The sequence below is a fragment of the Ovis aries genome, chromosome 13 (assembly GCF_016772045.2).
Source record: "Ovis aries strain OAR_USU_Benz2616 breed Rambouillet chromosome 13, ARS-UI_Ramb_v3.0, whole genome shotgun sequence".
Classification (NCBI taxonomy): domain Eukaryota; kingdom Metazoa; phylum Chordata; class Mammalia; order Artiodactyla; family Bovidae; genus Ovis; species Ovis aries.
The window spans coordinates 31,529,485-31,547,003 of NC_056066.1; the positions used below are offsets into that span (position 1 = coordinate 31,529,485).

The 17,519-nt window shown below is 36.0% G+C and overlaps 1 protein-coding gene across 2 annotated transcripts in view; it reads left to right on the forward strand.

Annotated features, from left to right (window-relative positions):
- STAM (signal transducing adaptor molecule) overlaps window positions 1–17,519 on the forward strand; it is a 57,955-nt gene that overhangs the window by 28,974 nt on the left and 11,462 nt on the right. For both annotated transcript variants that reach the window (XM_004014248.6, XM_012188447.5), the window contains 9 exons: window positions 72–167; window positions 1,640–1,786; window positions 5,900–5,990; window positions 8,477–8,669; window positions 10,175–10,269; window positions 13,737–13,825; window positions 15,976–16,063; window positions 16,506–16,560; window positions 17,151–17,304. In XM_004014248.6, coding sequence (XP_004014297.1) covers window positions 72–167; window positions 1,640–1,786; window positions 5,900–5,990; window positions 8,477–8,669; window positions 10,175–10,269; window positions 13,737–13,825; window positions 15,976–16,063; window positions 16,506–16,560; window positions 17,151–17,304 — 1,008 coding nt within the window. The remainder of the gene's footprint in view (window positions 1–71; window positions 168–1,639; window positions 1,787–5,899; window positions 5,991–8,476; window positions 8,670–10,174; window positions 10,270–13,736; window positions 13,826–15,975; window positions 16,064–16,505; window positions 16,561–17,150; window positions 17,305–17,519) is intronic.

Below are 17,519 nucleotides of genomic sequence, written 5' to 3' on the forward strand. Positions count from 1 at the left end.
TCGTTTTAAGATCTACAGCAAAATTGTCTGCCAAAATCAAGCCCTTTTAACTTCTGATTTTATCCTTTTAGCTTCTAGGAGCATGTGTATCAAACTGTGGCAAAATTTTTCACTTAGAAGTATGTTCGAGAGATTTTGCTAGTGAAGTAAGCAACGTATTAAACAAGGTAAAGAGCATTATTTCCAGAAATGAATTAAGACTGTCTTCTTTCTTCATGTATTTTACATGTATTTTATTGTTCAATTCTTCACATTTTTAAATCACAAAGGACTAGTCTGTGTTTTTTTTTGTTTTTTTTTAGCTCTTTCTAGGCTATGTCTATCCTATGTATAAGTCCATGTTAGGTTTGCTGAGGAGACTACGTATTTATATAACTTGGAGAGTTGGTTTTGGTGAATCCAAATTAGGATACATTTAACCTTTTTTCTTCATCAGTCCTTTCTTCTGATGAAAAATATGTGCATTTTTTTATCTGATTAAAACCTACCAGTTTACTTTGGGCATAGTTCTTATTGCGCTTTTTTAGTCACAGAGGTCATCTGCTTAACAAAATGTAAGGCATTTAAATCCAGCAATTGAAGGAATTTAAAAAATTTAATTACTAAGTAATATCTAAGTTTTCCCGGTAAAAATTCATGCATTCTCTGGCCTTTCTTGGTGGTGGGTGGAGTAATTATTAAGAAATATTATTTTTAATGTTAAGAGGGGAAATGCTTCTTGTTTTTTTGGGGAAAATGAGCATTTCCAAATTTTAGTAGGAAACAGTAAAGAAGTGAGATAATTTAAAATTCTGGACTTCTTTAATACATTGTGGTTATGTGATAATTTTTTCCTGTGCTACTTTATTCAGTTATTTAGTTATATTGTATTTAGGGTTTTTTTTTCTTTTTCCTAATTCCTTACCATTCTTTTGATGTCTTGAATGTCCATTCAAAATGTACAGCTATTTATGAAGAGATTCTAATATAATATTTTCTTCAATTGAAGATGTATACTTAGTAATATAAACAACTACATTGAAAAGCAAGCAGTTGCATATAAGAGAAAGAACTTCACTTTATTTTACATATATTTTATAGTGAACTTATTGGTTTTATACTTAAGAGGGAGATGCTGTTTTGAAGAAATGAAATTTCCAGGAATATGGACAGTAGTGGGCCTCAGGCCAGGCCTCAGATAATTAAGTAATTGGAGGAAAACACAGTCATGCATGTAAAAAATCAGGAATTAGAAATAAAAGAACTGTATTATTTATTCTCTTTTCCAACTTATTTTTTTTTATTGATCTGAAAAAAAGAAAATAGATTTTCCTGTCTTCTTCATATGCAGTGAAATAGAGTAAAATACTCTGAAATTCTCTTAGTTGTAAAATACTCTGAAAAGTCCTATCTTTCTGATCTCCAAAATAAGTAACTCTATATCTAATGTTTTGATTTGATGTGGTGTATGTGATGGTAACATCTATTTTTTTTCCATAGTATGAAAATAAAAGTAGCTTATTTCCAGTAACCATCTATGTTTTCTTATGTGTCGCCTATAGCTAGGGATAATTTATGATTTAAAAAGAGATCTGAAGTACGGTATTAAATCATTAAACACAAAGTGCTTTTTTGTTAAATTTTTTTCTCTATTTTTCAGGGTCATCCTAAAGTGTGTGAAAAATTGAAGGCTCTTATGGTTGAATGGACAGATGAATTCAAGAATGATCCACAGCTTAGTCTAATATCAGCAATGATTAAGAACCTGAAAGAACAGGGTGTTACGTTTCCAGCTATTGGCTCTCAGGTATTTTATAGACATTTGTGTATGTTACAGTTTGTTTCTAAAGTTAACCGTGTTTATTTGAGTTTTTCTTTTTTTCTTACAAAACCCAGGAAGTTGTTAATACTCCAGAGGAATTTTATTAATAATAATAATCTTGCATATAAAGGTGCCAAAAAAGAATATATAGTGGATTGCTAATGTTTTCCAACTTCCATTTCCCTAATGTTTCTTCTTTTTAAATGAATTAACTGTTTTGTTGTTTAAGTTTTTTTTTAATATAATTTTAATGATACAGAGCAAATTGGTTTATTAGTACTGACATTCTTGTTAAATGCTCTTCATGTTGTAATTTTATCTACAAAGAATGACAGCTCTAAAACAAGGTTTCCTTAAATTTTAAGGATGTGTTAGAGGTTATTTGGACTATGAAATTTATGAGCACCTGTATTAAAATGGGAGGGAGATATAAAGGGCTCAGTAGAAGGGGAAACACATAAAATGTCTTTCCTGTTAATAAGAATTAACCAGCACAGAAGTCTTCTTTCTTCTTCCTAATAAATATGATTGACTGAAAGGCTTAATTTGCCTTAAAAATTATTTATGTAACAGGCTCAATCTCTAACTTACGTCATACAGGAAAAAAAAATGAAAGGGGATGTTTTTTATTCTTTTTCTTTTCTGGGTAACTGTTATTTAAGATGCCCACCTGACTAAGCAGGCTTAAAATGTCTGGTAACTTACTGTATTGTCTTTCTCCACTATACCGCTTGGGGTGGAATGTAATGAGTGATGTGATAACATGAGTGGAAAACGCTTAGTTGTGAAGGGCTTGCATTCAGGGTTTTGGCCATTTCAAGGGAATTATGAAGTGATTTATCTAGACTTTCTTCCTAAGGCACTTCTGATTTATCTAAGTAGTCTTGAGATGTGAAGATCCAGAAATATATTTTGGAAATGAAAGAAGAACAGGATATTTTTCTTACTTGAAAAAAAATTAGCTTATGACTAATTTTACAATGATAAATTATGTCTTGTGAAATAGTCACTCATAATCGATAGCTCGTTTTTACTACTCAGTATAATTTCTGAATCTCTGTAGTTAAGGAATAATTTTATGCAGAATAATCCAAGATACGGTATAGTAAAACGACAACAGAAGCAGCGTTTAATGATGGAGAACGGAAGAGGGTGCTGCTTAGTGGAATATCAGTTTCTGTACCCTGAGAACCTGTTCTGGAGCCTGATGCTCACAGTGTAGTTCGTGGATCATCAGTAGTCATCATCACCTACAAGCTTGTTAGAACTGTCATCTCGCTCATGTGTGGAAACACGCCACACCAAGCAGTGGATTCATTAGCTCCATTTTAACAAGATCCCGGTGACTCTGTGCACATTAAAGCGTGAGCAGCACTGCTCTTAAGGACGACTTTCAGTGCAAGTGAAAACTGCATTCCTCTAAGAGAAGGAAGGAGAGTTAATGATCTGATTGATCCATAGCTTTGCTGGGTTAACCTCGAGTCTCAGGTAGTTGTGGGAGCCACTCTAGTGATCCTCTAATCTAATCCCCTCATTTTACAGATGAGGGTACTGAGCCCCAGAATGATTAAGTGACTTGCCCAGGGCCACAGCTAGTGGTTGACAGAGCTGGAACAGGCCTTCCAACTCTCAGTCCAGTGTTCTTTCCACTACACGATCCTGCCTTCTGTTTGCTACTGAGGTTAGTAGATATGTGTCTGTCGGACTAGGATTTGAAGGATAGGAAGTGGAGTGAACACTGGGAAGAGTGCTTACGTACTGATGGGTGTAGACGTGGGATTCCTGTCTTGTTCAGAAGATTCAAGATGTAGATTAGCAGTAGGAAAGAGTGACTTTTCTTTTTTTCATGTAGATGTTATAAAGTATGTGAAAGCTCATTCTGTTATAGCTGCTGTGTTTCGCCCACAGGAAATATGTAAAATGCATATAAACTATGATGAGGTAGAATGGTGTTTTCTTTTTTTTTTTTTAATAGTAGTTTCTGAAGAGCTTGTCATTGAAAATCCTGTTTGTAAAGAGCTCCTTGTTTAATTAAAAAAAAAAATCTGTCATCTGGAATCAACTGCAGAAGTCCCTACAAATTTTATAGCCACTTAGTTGCTTATGCTTACATTTTAGTCAGACTAGATATTTGTTAGCATATTTAACAAAAGCCTCTGGAAACATGAGGATTTTTTTTTTTTTAAGTATGTTGTTTCATCCAGGTACAGAAAAAAATAATGTAAAAATATTAAGAAAAGTCATCCTGAGTCACCTGACTCTTGCTGCTGTGGTTCTCTGATAGCACTGACTTTTGACCTCGAGGGAGCAGTGATGCTGGCCCTGCTGCTGCGTTTGACTGGTTAATAAGTAGCATTGCTATACTTGGAACCTGATGATAGAAAGGAACTTTGAAAAGAGAGCAGTTCAGGAATGTAGAGCTTAATATAGCTCAGTTCTGTGCTTCCTTCTTGACCAATAGAGATCCCTTCACAGACCACAAAAGATCTATATGTCTATTTTGTGAAATTCACTAAATTGTGAAACAAAAAGCATATATAATGAAAAAGGTTCTCTGATGAAGCATACCTTCAATGTTAAGAGGTGTGTGATAATAAAACATATTTATACAGGGAAGGTTACAGCTAGAGGTGGGTCAGATTGAAAATACTTAATGTTCTATTCAGTGAGTCCAAAAGCTCTTTTCTTATCAGCTTTGCTAAAAATAAATGCCTCGTGCATTTGTTTGACATTATAAAATATATTACGTGAAGACTGTATTTACTATAAGGTTGAATATTTTGCCTTTCATTTAGTCAACGATCATTGCTTATAATATTTAGGGCCATATACCCTCAAGGAGTCTCCCTGGTAGCTCAGCTGGTAAAGGATATGCTTACAATGCAGGAGACCTGGGTTTGATACCTGGGTGGAGAAGATCCCCTGGAGAAGGAAATGGCAAGCCACTCCGATATTCTTGCCTGGAAAATCCAATGGACAGCGGAGCCTAGTGGGCTACAATCCATGGGGTCACAAAGAGTTGAACACGACTTGGCGACTAAACTGCCACAACAGCCCTCAAGGAACACACATCCTGGTTATGAGATAGACATGTAAGCAGCCTCATTCTGTAGAGGAGGAACTTGAGACACAAGAAGGCTTATGGGCTCCAGGTTCATGCATTAGAAAGTGGTACATCTGGGACGTATGCCACCTTGGCCTGACTCCACAGCCTGCCTTCTTAACTACCCATGTCATAGGACCTTGTTGAAAATCAGAGGAACGCAAAGGAGGGGATGCTTACTTAGAGGGTTTAGGAATGTTTCACTGAGAAAGTGATATTTTAGCTGTTCCCTGACTTGTGGGTTGAAACTTGGTAGGAAAAAATGTGCATGGAGTAAAAGGAGCTAGAGGGGAAGACGTTATGAGTAGAAGCAAGTGTGTGTCAGAGGTGTCAAAGTGTGTGTGTGTGTGCGTGCGTGCCAGCAGTTCTGGTAAATGATGGAATGGTTGAAAAATGAGGCTGAAGTCTAATTCTCCTCAATGGTCACCATAAGCATGAATCAATGTGTGTTTGTTTACTTGTCCAGTACTTTATTTACAAAATATGTCTAAGATGGACAATAATATATTGTCAACATTGACTACTGGTATTTTAGTTTAAAAGATAGTATAATCTTATGAGCATTTATATTATTATATAGAAATCTGGATTCCTGACTTCTGAGCTGGAAGGAAACAACTCTTGTCTAGATGTTTTAAAAGTAGTCATCTTCTTTCCCCTCGCGCCCCGTTTTCTGGTTGTAAAATTTTCCAGAAATGCTGAGATCTCCTCTCGCCCGTGTTTGCTGGTTTGCATACTGGCTGCCTTTAGTGTCACCTTCTCACTCACATCTGGCAAAGTGTGGTTCTTCTGTCATGCCTAAGAAATGAATGCGCAGTCTGTTGGCTCCAGTCCTGCCTCAGCTTTCAAAGTGGAGACTTCTCCCCCTTGGATTTCTTTCTTGTTCAGAAGTCTGGTGGATTGATTCAAGGAGGGGTCTTGTGAGTTCTTAGATTAATTGGAGTAGGAAAATTTGAGAACAGCTTTCAAATATCATTTTTTTTTTTCTGGGTTAGGCTGCAGAACAAGCGAAAGCAAGCCCAGCTCTGGTAGCCAAGGATCCTGGTACTGCGGCTAACAAAAAAGAAGAGGAAGATTTAGCGAAAGGTACATTTTTTAAGTCCCTGACCTTGGGAAGATGATAGGTCTCTTACTTAATATTTTTTCCCCTGAGATGTTTAAAAATAAAGGAAATAGGAGTTCACAGCCCAAGCTGAAATCTGCTCTGTTCTCCTCTGTTCCTCTCTTCAGTATCACTTCTTTGCTCTCCTCTTCCGAGCTACTGTCATATATGTCTGTTCAGTCTTATTTCTATAATATTTTTACTATACTATCTGTGTACCTATAAATATATCAAATACTTGTTTGTTTCCAGCAAATTCTTTTTTCGTAAATACTGTACATACTATCTGCAACTGGTTTTTTTCATGCAGTGTTTGAGATCTATTCATAATGAGATATTTATGTCAAGTTCATTTGTTTTAACTGCTGTATAATATTCCAGTATTAGCACCTGCTTTAGGTTCTAATAAGCACCTGGTTTAGTCTATCTTCCTTCCTACTGATGGACATCTGGATTTTCTGATTTCTTTTACTATAACACGTTTGCAGCATTGAGTATCCTTTTTCATGTTCTTCAGTGTGTGTGCACATGTGAAAGATCGTTTGTAGGCCTCACCAGACCTACTCCCATAATTTACATTTTAAGATAACAGAATTAGCCAGAAGGTTTAATCCAGAGACTGTTGGCTTATGGAGTAGGTACATCTTCAACTTTGCTACTAGTTGTGGCTTTCCAATCCACAGTGTATGAACGCTCTTATTATTCACTTATTATTTCTAGTCTCATGATGACATTTGGTATCATCAAAGAGTAATTTTTGTGAATCTGATGGGTTTGAAATGATACCTAATTATTTTAATTTCTTGATTACTAATGAGGTTCAGTCCTTTTCTGTATGTTTATTAGCTGCTTTGATTGTCTTTTTTTCTATATTTTTTTCATAGTAATACTGTGTATATAGTTTTTATTTTGGATATCAATCTTTGCTTGTTATGAAAGGTTGTTGTTGAATCACGACACAGGGATTCTTGGCCCCCGGAGGAGAAGAATTCAATCTGAGGCCAGAGACGAGACTTGATCGCTCAGAGCTTTTGTGTAATAAAGTTTTATTAAAGTATAAAGGAGATAGAGAAAGCTTCTGACATAAGCATCAGAAGAGGGCAGAAAGAGTACCCTCTTGTTAGTATTAGCAATGAAGTTATATACTCTCCAATGAATCCAAAGAATGTCTGGAGGTTGTAAAGGCCTCACCAGACCTACTCCCATAATTTACATTTTAAGATAACAGAATTAGCCAGAAGGTTTAATCCAGAGACTGTCTTCAGGCAGAATACATTGTTGTTACATAATCTTTGTAAAGAGCAGGTCTACTTCCATAATTTACAGAATTAGCCAGAAGGTTTAATCCAGAGACTGTCCTCAGGCAGGATACATTGTTATTATATAATCCTAAGGAATGTAGAGAAGGAAAAAAAGTTTGTCCTTTCTTCCTCCTTGAGAATTCCAGACGCCTCTCTTCTTGGGGACCGCTAGACTTCTTATCAACCTGCCTAGGAAATGACTCTCAGTTATACCTATTGTAGATGTCTACTCTTGGGTTTTGACTTATAGTTTAACTTTGATAATGGCATGTTGTATTAAACAAGTTTTAAATTTTGATGTCAGAATTTTTGCTTTTCTTTTGCAAATTTTTTTTTAAATGTCTTAAGATATTTTCCTCTCTCCCAGGATCCTGATTTCCTGTTTTTTCTTACGTTAATTTTAAAGTGTTATTTTCTCATCTGGTCTTTTATTAATTTGGAACAGAGGTGGCAGAGAAGAAGGGATTATGTATTGAATTGAAAATGGTGTAGTCAATTCATTAAGATTACATTACAAAGCCTGAGTGATGGCCTGCACTGGGGAGGAGATAGAGCAGACACATTTAAGATTTATTTGGAGTGTTAGTTAGGTGAGACTTCTCATTGCATTTGTTTCCGAATTCCAGTTCTTAGATTGCTTACCTGAGAATGACCTCTGGAACAATAAAACACAGGCTCTCAAATGCTATCTTTGAGACTTCTGTTTAATGAGCCCCCAGTGAAGGACTCCAGCTTGGGACTTTTGACTTCCAAAGTGATTTTGATTATTATTTGGTAAACTTAAGCTATTAGAAATAAACTGAGAAGATGAAAGAAAATGTAAAATATCTGTAGATAAATTTAAAAAGCAGATTTGAGTTTATATCACTTTATGACCCAGAATATTTTAAACTGTACCTGTTCAGTAAAAAAAGCCATCATGCTCTTCGGTTGTTCTGTTAGCTTATTTATTTTTTAAGCTTTCAGCTGTGAATGAATGAATATAATCGATGTCATTATTTTTGTTCACTATTATTATATCAGGATATGTTCTAGCTTCCCACTACATTATTGAAAGAAGAATACTTTTTACCCTCAGATACTTTTTTGTACTTCTTAGGATTGTTGGGTGTATTAACATTTTGGGTCTCTCTTTTTTTTTAAAAAAAAAACAACTCATTATTTTCCAGCCATTGAGTTGTCCCTGAAGGAGCAAAGGCAGCAGTCAACCACCCTTTCCACTTTGTATCCAAGCACATCCAACCTCTTAACTAACCATCAACATGAAGGCCGGAAAGTTCGTGCTATATACGACTTTGAAGCTGCTGAAGATAATGAACTGACTTTTAAAGCTGGAGAAATTATTACAGTTCTTGATGACAGGTGATGGTTATTATTAAGTTGAATATTCACTTGAAGATACATAATATATTCTGTGTTTCATTTATTCCTGCTGACTGCCTTATCAAACGTAATAAAATCAAATATTGACTCTGGTATTTTCTCTGTAGGACAGACAGTTGGTTGCTTTGTTTGTGTCATACTGTTGGGATTTGTATTTTATAGTTTAATTTTTTTCTCATCTATCACTTAAATACTTTCTATTTGTTTTGGAGGCCTAGTTTACTCTATTCATTTTTGGTTCTATCTAATATTATACACTGTTAAATTAGTAAAAAAGCTAAGATTTTAGAAAATACACTAAATATATATGCATTTATGGAATTTATAAGAAATATATAATATATTGAATTAATTTATATCATCAGGGAGATGATACAATGCATCTCTTTTTTTTACCACAGTTGTATGTTTACTTGAAAATGACTACTGGTGATTGTTACTCATAATGAAGCGCTAAAATTTTTTGCAAGTGGTTTTTGAAGATTAATTCAAATAGATCTAAGATTATTCCTGTAGGATCACACTTGTGTACTAATATGTTTTCTTGAGTGAAAGAAAATGAAGTAGTTTGAGCTGGTTATTTGGAAGTTGCATGAAACCTTGATCATTCATTCATTCAAAAAACCTTTCTTGAGTGCTGGCTAGCTTTCCTTATCCTAGGCATTGGGGATCCAGTGGTGAGCGTGGGGATGCACTGGGGATTGTGTTCCTTGTGAACATTTTGTGCTCGTAGTTACTATCATGTGTGTTCTCTTGTGGGTGGACAATATGCTAATGTGTGCTACAAAGAACACTGATTTAGGAGTGGAAGTCTGGATTCAGAGTCTACCATCTATCTTGTTACAAAAGATTGTTAGGCTGGAGCCTGTTAACCACCTGAAGTTGACAGTTTTTAAAGAAAATATTTATTTTTTATTTGTGGCTGTGCTGGGTCTTCATTGCTGTGCATGGGCTTTCTCTACTTGCAACGAACAGGGTCTGGCTACTGTAGTTGTGGCGTGTGGGCTTTTCACTGTGTTGGCTTTTCTTGTGGAGCATGGGCTCTAGAGCTCGGGCTTCATAGTGCAACATGTGGACTTAGTTGCCCTGCTGCATGTGGGATCTTCCCGGACCAGGGATTGAAACCATGTCCCCTGCGTTGGCAGGCAGATTCTTAACCACTGGACCACCAGAGAAGGCCTGAAGTTGACAGTTAAGTCTGGGAATCTGTCTTTCACGGGGGAGAGAGTTCAGAGCCTTATATTAGATCCTCAGAGCATTTACTAGCCTTCCGAAATATGAAAAAGAACTGTGTTTAGAGTCTCATGTCTTCTCTGAGACCTCATCTCGTATTTGTAATAATGCTACATTCATTTCCTCCTTCATTTGATTCTTGTAGGCTTCACATCTGGTAATGATATAAGTTAAACACCATAAAAGGTAAAGATAAATAAAAATAAGAATTCTTTGTTATAGTAAAGCTGTCTTTTTTTTGTTCCTCTTAGTGACCCCAACTGGTGGAAAGGGGAAACCCATCAAGGCATGGGGCTCTTCCCCTCAAATTTTGTGACCGCAGATCTCACTGTTGAACCTGAAATGAGTAAGTATTTTCTGGTCTGTCACTGTACAGTAATCCTTAATTCTCTAATTTTCAGCTTTCTGGAGCAAGAATTCTCAAATGTTAGAGCCTCCAAGGTGTTTATTAAAAATGCAGTTCCCCAGTCAGTTTATCAGGCTGTAGACTTTAATTTAGGAAAAAAAAATGTCTGTGTGTGTATTTATATGTCATTGCAGAAATGCAAATTAAGAAGTGTTGTAGAATTTAATCTTATATTTTTGGTATCATCAGTTGATAATAGTGTGACAAATGGAGTGTAACCTTGTGGAGATTTCTTCCTATTCTAAGGTTAGTTCATTTCCCTAGTGTCCAGCCTCAAACTTGGAAGCAGTGGCCTCTAAGCAACTTAATGGCTTTCCTATACTTAATGTCAGATATTCAGAAGGAACCATACCTAACCATGTCAATACTTTCTGATTTCCAAAGCTTTGCTGACAAGGAGAAACCGACTAAAAAGTGGGGCCAAGGAGGAAAAGTGGTATTACGGGCAGGCGTAATCATTGCAGGAGATGTCAACTTCCAGTAGCCTATCGAAACGTTGGTAGGCGGGCCACTGTATTTCAACAAAATGCTGTGATGAATCTTCCTAATGATAAGTTTAAGTCATCAGGAATAAGTCATATTCTTCCTCTGTTTAAGGAAGCAGAAATATGTTCTCATCTAGAATGGTTTCTATTAGCAACTGAAATGTTTTAAGTATTAAGGGTTTTTGTATGTTAGTTATCTTGGCAAAATGTCTCAGCTCATCTCATCTTTCTGTAATGCCAGATAGAGGAGATCAAAGAAAGCTGTAAATCACCATTTGCTTTGGTCTTTTTCGGTTTACTAGAATTTTAAGAAAAGATCTTTGTCTCAGTTGTTTTATTTACAGCAGTACTTGGTACTGAGTCTTATCCAGAATACAGACTGTATAAATGTTTATGCAATAAATGATAAATAAGTGTCTGTGTATTAGTAAAGATACACTTTTCTTTGAAAATACAGAAATGCTTCTCTTTCAAGAGAAGGCTTTAATAACATACATCACAGATACTGGATAAAACAGTGCCGTCTCCTAGTTATTGTCAGGATGTTTTATGTCACTTTAATACAGACAGATTCCGATACCCATTCCTTTATGTAGTTCTGTTTTGTTAAAGTCAAGAACAAGCTGTAGAACCTGGTTTAAATGGCAGTGCATAATGTGCCCATTTTTTAACCTTGCCTAATGATGGTGAACTTTTCTGTATTTTGCTGTGAGGTTTTTTTGTTTTGTTTTGTTTTTATCTGTGATTTTGTTTTGTTTTTGTTTGTTTATGTTGAGTTAGTTGTTGGATAGAATTGCCTTGAATGTCCATTCCAGATGAGATCCAGTATGTCGCATGGATAAAGTAGCCATCTTACCTTCTTCCCTGTCACATAGCAAGGTAGCCTTAAAATGAATTTTCTAGCTATTTTCATGTGTTTCACTCTGGACCACCCAAAAGAGAGCATCAGAGCTTATGTAATGGAGTTATAGTTCTCAAGTTTGGAAAAGGAGTGTTAGCAAGATCCTTGTAGCATTGTTCTATATGAGGAAATAGAGGTCCACTTCACTTAATGTATCATTAGAAATGCCTGAGCTACTTAGCTTGTTTACATTTTGAAGAGGCAGTAAGATTTTGTGAAAGGACTTTATTGTATATGTGTATATGTGTGTGTGTATGATATTTATACACATGTGACACATAATACACAAACATAATGCACGTATACAAAGTAACAGTATTAGCCCCTAAGAGAAAAAACACTGCAGACTTGGGCACGGCCAGCTGTTAGGATGGCAAGTATAAAAGGCAGAAATATCTATAGCAGGTGGCCCTTTTTCTCCCATGGGAAAGTGAGATAAGCTGAAATTTCTTGTGTATGTAGACTTTTTCTTGATTGTGACTTTTGTGGGATGAATATATTCCTTTATTGGAGGTTAAACTCTTTTCCATTTATATTCTGGAGTGGGTTGCTATTTCCTTCTCCAGGGGATCTTCCTGACCCAGAAATCGAACCTGGGTCCTCCCTCATTGTAGGCAGATGCGTTTACTGTCTGAGCCACCAAGGAAGTCCAACATAGAATATATAAGTGATATGACTTATTGTTCTCAGAGTAAAGTCACAGGCTGTGTTCCAGTAGTGTGGGCTAGTGCAGCTGGAATGATGGGCATTCAGGTCCAGGCCTTCCCATTGATTTGGTTTTAATCTTTCTAAGCCACTGTTCACCTCATTCACAGGGTGGGTATATCTTAGAGGATTGTATTGGAGACTCACTGAGGAAATGCAGTATTCCATGAAGCACATTTAGTGGTTTAATAAATATTATTTTCCTTCCTTAATTCTGCCCCTTTCCGCTCCCCCTCTTTCCACCTTGAGTCTTAATTTTTATGAATACTGCTTGACTATATTGATTTGTTGTTATTTAGATGCTTAGTCTTCTCTGACTCTGCGTCTCCATGGACTATAGCCCGCCAGGCTCCTCTGTCCATGGGATTTTCCAGGCAAGAATACTGGCGTGGGTTGCCATTTTCTTCTCCAGGGAATCTTCCCGACCCAGGGACCAAACCTGTGTCTCCTGCATTGGCAGGTGGATTCTTTACCACTGAGCCACCAGGGAAGGCAACTATATTGATACATGGATAAAAAGATCCCCAAAGAAAGTTCATTCCTTTAAGGCTGTATGTGCCTCTCAGTATTACTTTGGAGAAAGTCAGTTGCTGTGGAAATCATAACCTTATACTTGCTAGTTAGTGATATATTGAATACTTTTTGAAGATTGCTTCGTTGAGCAAGAGAAATATGTACTTCTAGTTTGCAGATCCCTTAGTAACCACCCTTTCATGGCAAAGAATAATGTAACTAAAAAATACAGACTAATTTAGTGGAAAAACTCAGATCCCTGCCAAGGCCATTTGTAAAGTTCTCCACTGGCCTAAATGTCATTCCCTTAGTGTAAAAAAAAAGTCTGAGTGTCATGCAGGGAATATACAGCTCACTTCCCAAATTCATTATATTGAAAGAGTATGTGGAAAAGTGGAGATTTTTCTTTGAAAGTACTGGTAATTTGAAAAGAGGATTAATTTTAAATAGCAGAGTTCATTTATACCATTGTAAAACTTTGCTTTTTGTTCAGCAGTTTACTGAACTCTCATTTGTAATAGGTGATTAATCTTTGTTCCAGAAATAAAGCTCTTATTTTTAGTGAAGTATGTGTTATGGAAAACATGAAATCTTTAGAAGAGAAAATTAAGAAGTCTTTGCACAGTTTCATAATGTATTGTTTTGTCATTATTGCCTTAATCTGCTAGCGGTGTATCCCTTAAATTGCGTCTGTCAGATTGAAGAGAATATAGGAAACACCTAGATTCTTTCCTGGAACTTAAAGTATAAGATCAAATTGTAAATTTATGATATGGAAAAAATAATTGTTACATATTTTTTAGTTAAAACGGAGAAGAAGACGGTACAATTTAGTGATGAAGTTCAGGTAGAAACAATAGAACCAGAGCCAGAACAAGCCTACATTGATGAGGTAAGTGACTTTTTGCCTGAGAGCACATTACTTATATTGAAGTTGAAATGGTTTTCTTCTCTTCTCTAAAAAATTCAGTCCTTGATTAATGCATTATTTTGTTGTTATAAAAATTCAAATAATACAGACCAAGTCAAAATTCTCCTGGAAATTTCCTCTCTAGTCCCCTTCTTGCCATGTCAGTAGGTATAGTTGTCCCTTCTCGTTTTAACTTCCTGCTTAATCTTCCATAGCATGGGTTTATCATGACTTCATTCTGCTGTTGGACAGTTAGGTTGTTTTCAGTTCTCTGTGGGTTTTTTTTTTTTCTTTTTGCTGTTACAAACCCTATTGTAATGAGACTTTTTGGATAAATTCAAAAGAATGTGTGACTTTTATTATTTATTTACTTTACTTTTCACTTTTTGGCTGCACTGCACGGAATGTGAGATCTTAGTTCGCCGGCCAGCTACCAAATCCAAGCCCCCTGCATTGGAAATGTGGAGTCCTAAGCACTGGACTGCTAGTGACGTCCTTGGCTTTTATTTTTAAATCTCAGTGGTTAATTTTTTGGCAGTTATATCCTTTGTAACATTTTAAACAAATGATGAAAAGTGAGAATTCCTGTTTAAAATATGTGAAGGGATTTGTAGGTTTTTAGCCTTCTTGGAGGGAGCCAGAGGACTAACGTTCAAAGAGCACTCTTTTGAAGGCTGTGCTGAGAGCCAGGGCCTGTATAGGGGCAGGGAAGTCAGCTCTGGCTATATCACGACATCAGAAAATGCGTGGGGACTTCCCTGGTGGTCCAGGGGCGAAGACTCCACTCTCCGAACACTGGGGGCCCAGGTGTGATCCCTGGTTCGGGAATTAGATCCCGCATGCCACAAGAAGATCAAAGATCTCATGTGCTGTAATGAATTTGGCAGAGCCAAGTAAATAAATATTAATAAAGAAAATGCATGTAGGGTCTATCTAGAAACCTCATTTCTCTGATAGATAATTTCAAATAGGGTATAGAATTCTGTAAGCCAAGAGGACAGAAGTTACCCAATTGCTAGCTGACTCTCATTTTACTCCTTCTCTCTTTTTTTGACTTCAGACACTTTCCTGACATGTGCCTTCTCTGTTAGACTGCTTAAATTAGGACTCTTTTACTTTGAAAAGTAGTATCTATTTCAGAATATGAAATTCTTTGACTTCAGGAGAGTGTTTTTTAATATACTTGTGTCATTTTCGCTCTTGGTGATTAATTTATCTCTCAAACTATTCTTCTGTGCAGACTGTAAAGTTTTGTTTTGGTTTATGTAACGACTTTGCTTCAAATTGATAGTCTTTAAATAATTTATCTAAGTAGCTATGCTTAGTAGTATAACCTTGTCAAAACCATGAATGGAGAAGAGGTTGCAATTATTATAGTAATATTGTTTGGTACAGGAGATCTATATTTTGATTTTTAAAACTTACATATAGATACATCTCTGCTAATGCAATGCTTACGAGTATTTATGTCATGATGGCTTCTTTATTTCTGTTGGTCTAAAACAAAAGATTCTGAAATAGATCTGAGTCACTGCTTTGAGATGCCTTCCAGCCTTTCACACAGGAGAATAGAGAAACCACAAATCATCCTCCCTTTTTTTGATGACAAACTGAAACATTGGTGGAAAGGGAATGTAGAATAAATCCTTCTGGTGCTACTTAGAAGAGGAACAGCTGGAATAGAGCTGAGCTGTGCCTTATAAAACAGCTGCTGTATTCTTCCCAGTGGAGAAGTAGTAACCGAGTTGTTAGTCATAAGTAATGACGCCAGCTTGATAGGGTACACCTGTCACTGTGGCCAGGCTACCGATGCTCCAAAACAAAGTGAGACGGAAATCCACGAGCATGACATCAGAGATTAATGAACTCACATGTTGTAAATTTAAATGTTGCTCTATTTCTTCTTCTTTAAGAGAATTTCTGTTGTCAGTTTCGAAAACAAGAAGAAATAGCTTTCAAGACTGTGACTTCACATGGTAGTAAAGGAAATACATGGATAGTAAATACATTAAAGCAAAATGGAAGTTTTCATATCTGAATTACAAGCTCATCCATTATCTAATTAACAAAGTGAGAAGTCATTGTGGCAGAGTGATTTGTTGCTTTTTATATTAACTGTTTAATTCCTGTAGGATAAAATGGACCAGTTGCTACAGATGTTGCAAAGTACAGATCCCAGTGATGATCAACCGGATCTTCCAGAGTTACTTCATCTTGAAGGTAAACCTTGTTTCCCATTTATCTCACAAGTAAAAAATAATTAAGGGTTATATCTAATGTTCTCTTACAGAGTACTTTTATTATTAAATAAAATTGAAGACAATATAAACACTGTTAACATTTCTCGCTCTTCTGTGACCAGTCTCATGTTTACATGCAGTTTAAACCTTTGGTAGAATTCAAATTTTTATACTTTTCTATCCAAATTAAAAATTTTATACAACATGTTAAAATGTTGTAAAATGAAGATTGGTACTGAAGTTTTCTGAGAGCAGTGCAGTCAGTCGAAAATACTGATTTTATAAATATCCAGGAGAACCAGTCTTGGATTCTGCGGGCCTAAGGTTAATTGATAGAATTTTTATTATTCCAAATGACATCTTTTAGAGAGTTGCTATCTTTTGCTGCATTGTCTTACGTTTCTTCCATCTCGTCGTCTTAGCAATGTGTCACCAGATGGGGCCTCTCATTGATGAGAAGCTGGAGGATATCGATAGGTGAGACCGGGTGTGTGCTGCCTGTGCTGCGTGCCCTCTTCCCTACAGAGCTCTCTAAGCTGCATCTTGGAATGGAGATGCCTTTTATTTTTACAGATATGCCTGTTTTCACTTGTTTTCCACTAGATTTGAGAATCGAAATTACACCCATCTGTCCCCCCCGCCCCGTTGTGTGTGGGATTTTCTAATATTAGTCCTTCTTTTTTTTCCTTTCTTTTTTCTTTTTTTTTTTTCTTAGTAAGGGTTAACTGTTGTAATCATATTTGCTGTTAGTGGCATCACCAAGCCCCACAAATGACCCATCTGTAATACTAATGAGGGAAACCTAGATATTTTGAGGTAAAGTCAAGTGCAATAAGCTCGAGTCCTTCCCGCACAACACCTAAATCTTACCCGTACAACACCTAAATCTTAAACACTTTTGGTTGCCTTGGAGTTGAACTATAAGATATATTTTTTTTGTCACTAAGTTACATTTTTAATAGTGTCTACTTAACACCATTCTTGCCTACTTTTGCTATTTTGATACATCTTATTACTTAGAACATTTAAATAGCAGTGATGTTTTACATTCTTGTATAATATTTCAGAAAACATTCAGAACTCTCAGAACTGAATGTTAAAGTGATGGAAGCCCTGTCCTTGTATACCAAGTTAATGAATGAAGACCCCATGTATTCCATGTATGCAAAATTACAGAATCAGCAGTATTATATTCAGTCATCCGGAGTTTCTGGTTCTCAGGTAAGCTTTTAAAAGCTCAAGCATCTCATTTAAAATTTTCAAATATATTTGAGATTATTTGAAATAGCTATGTTTTTGTAAAATGTGAAACTTCCCAAAAGTAATGTTCAGAGTAAAAATAAAGTTTAGAAGACTTTTCCACTTGACAAGTACAATGTATAGTACGCTAACTATACCTATAGTTCTTGTTCTAAAAAATTATATTTATGCAGAAG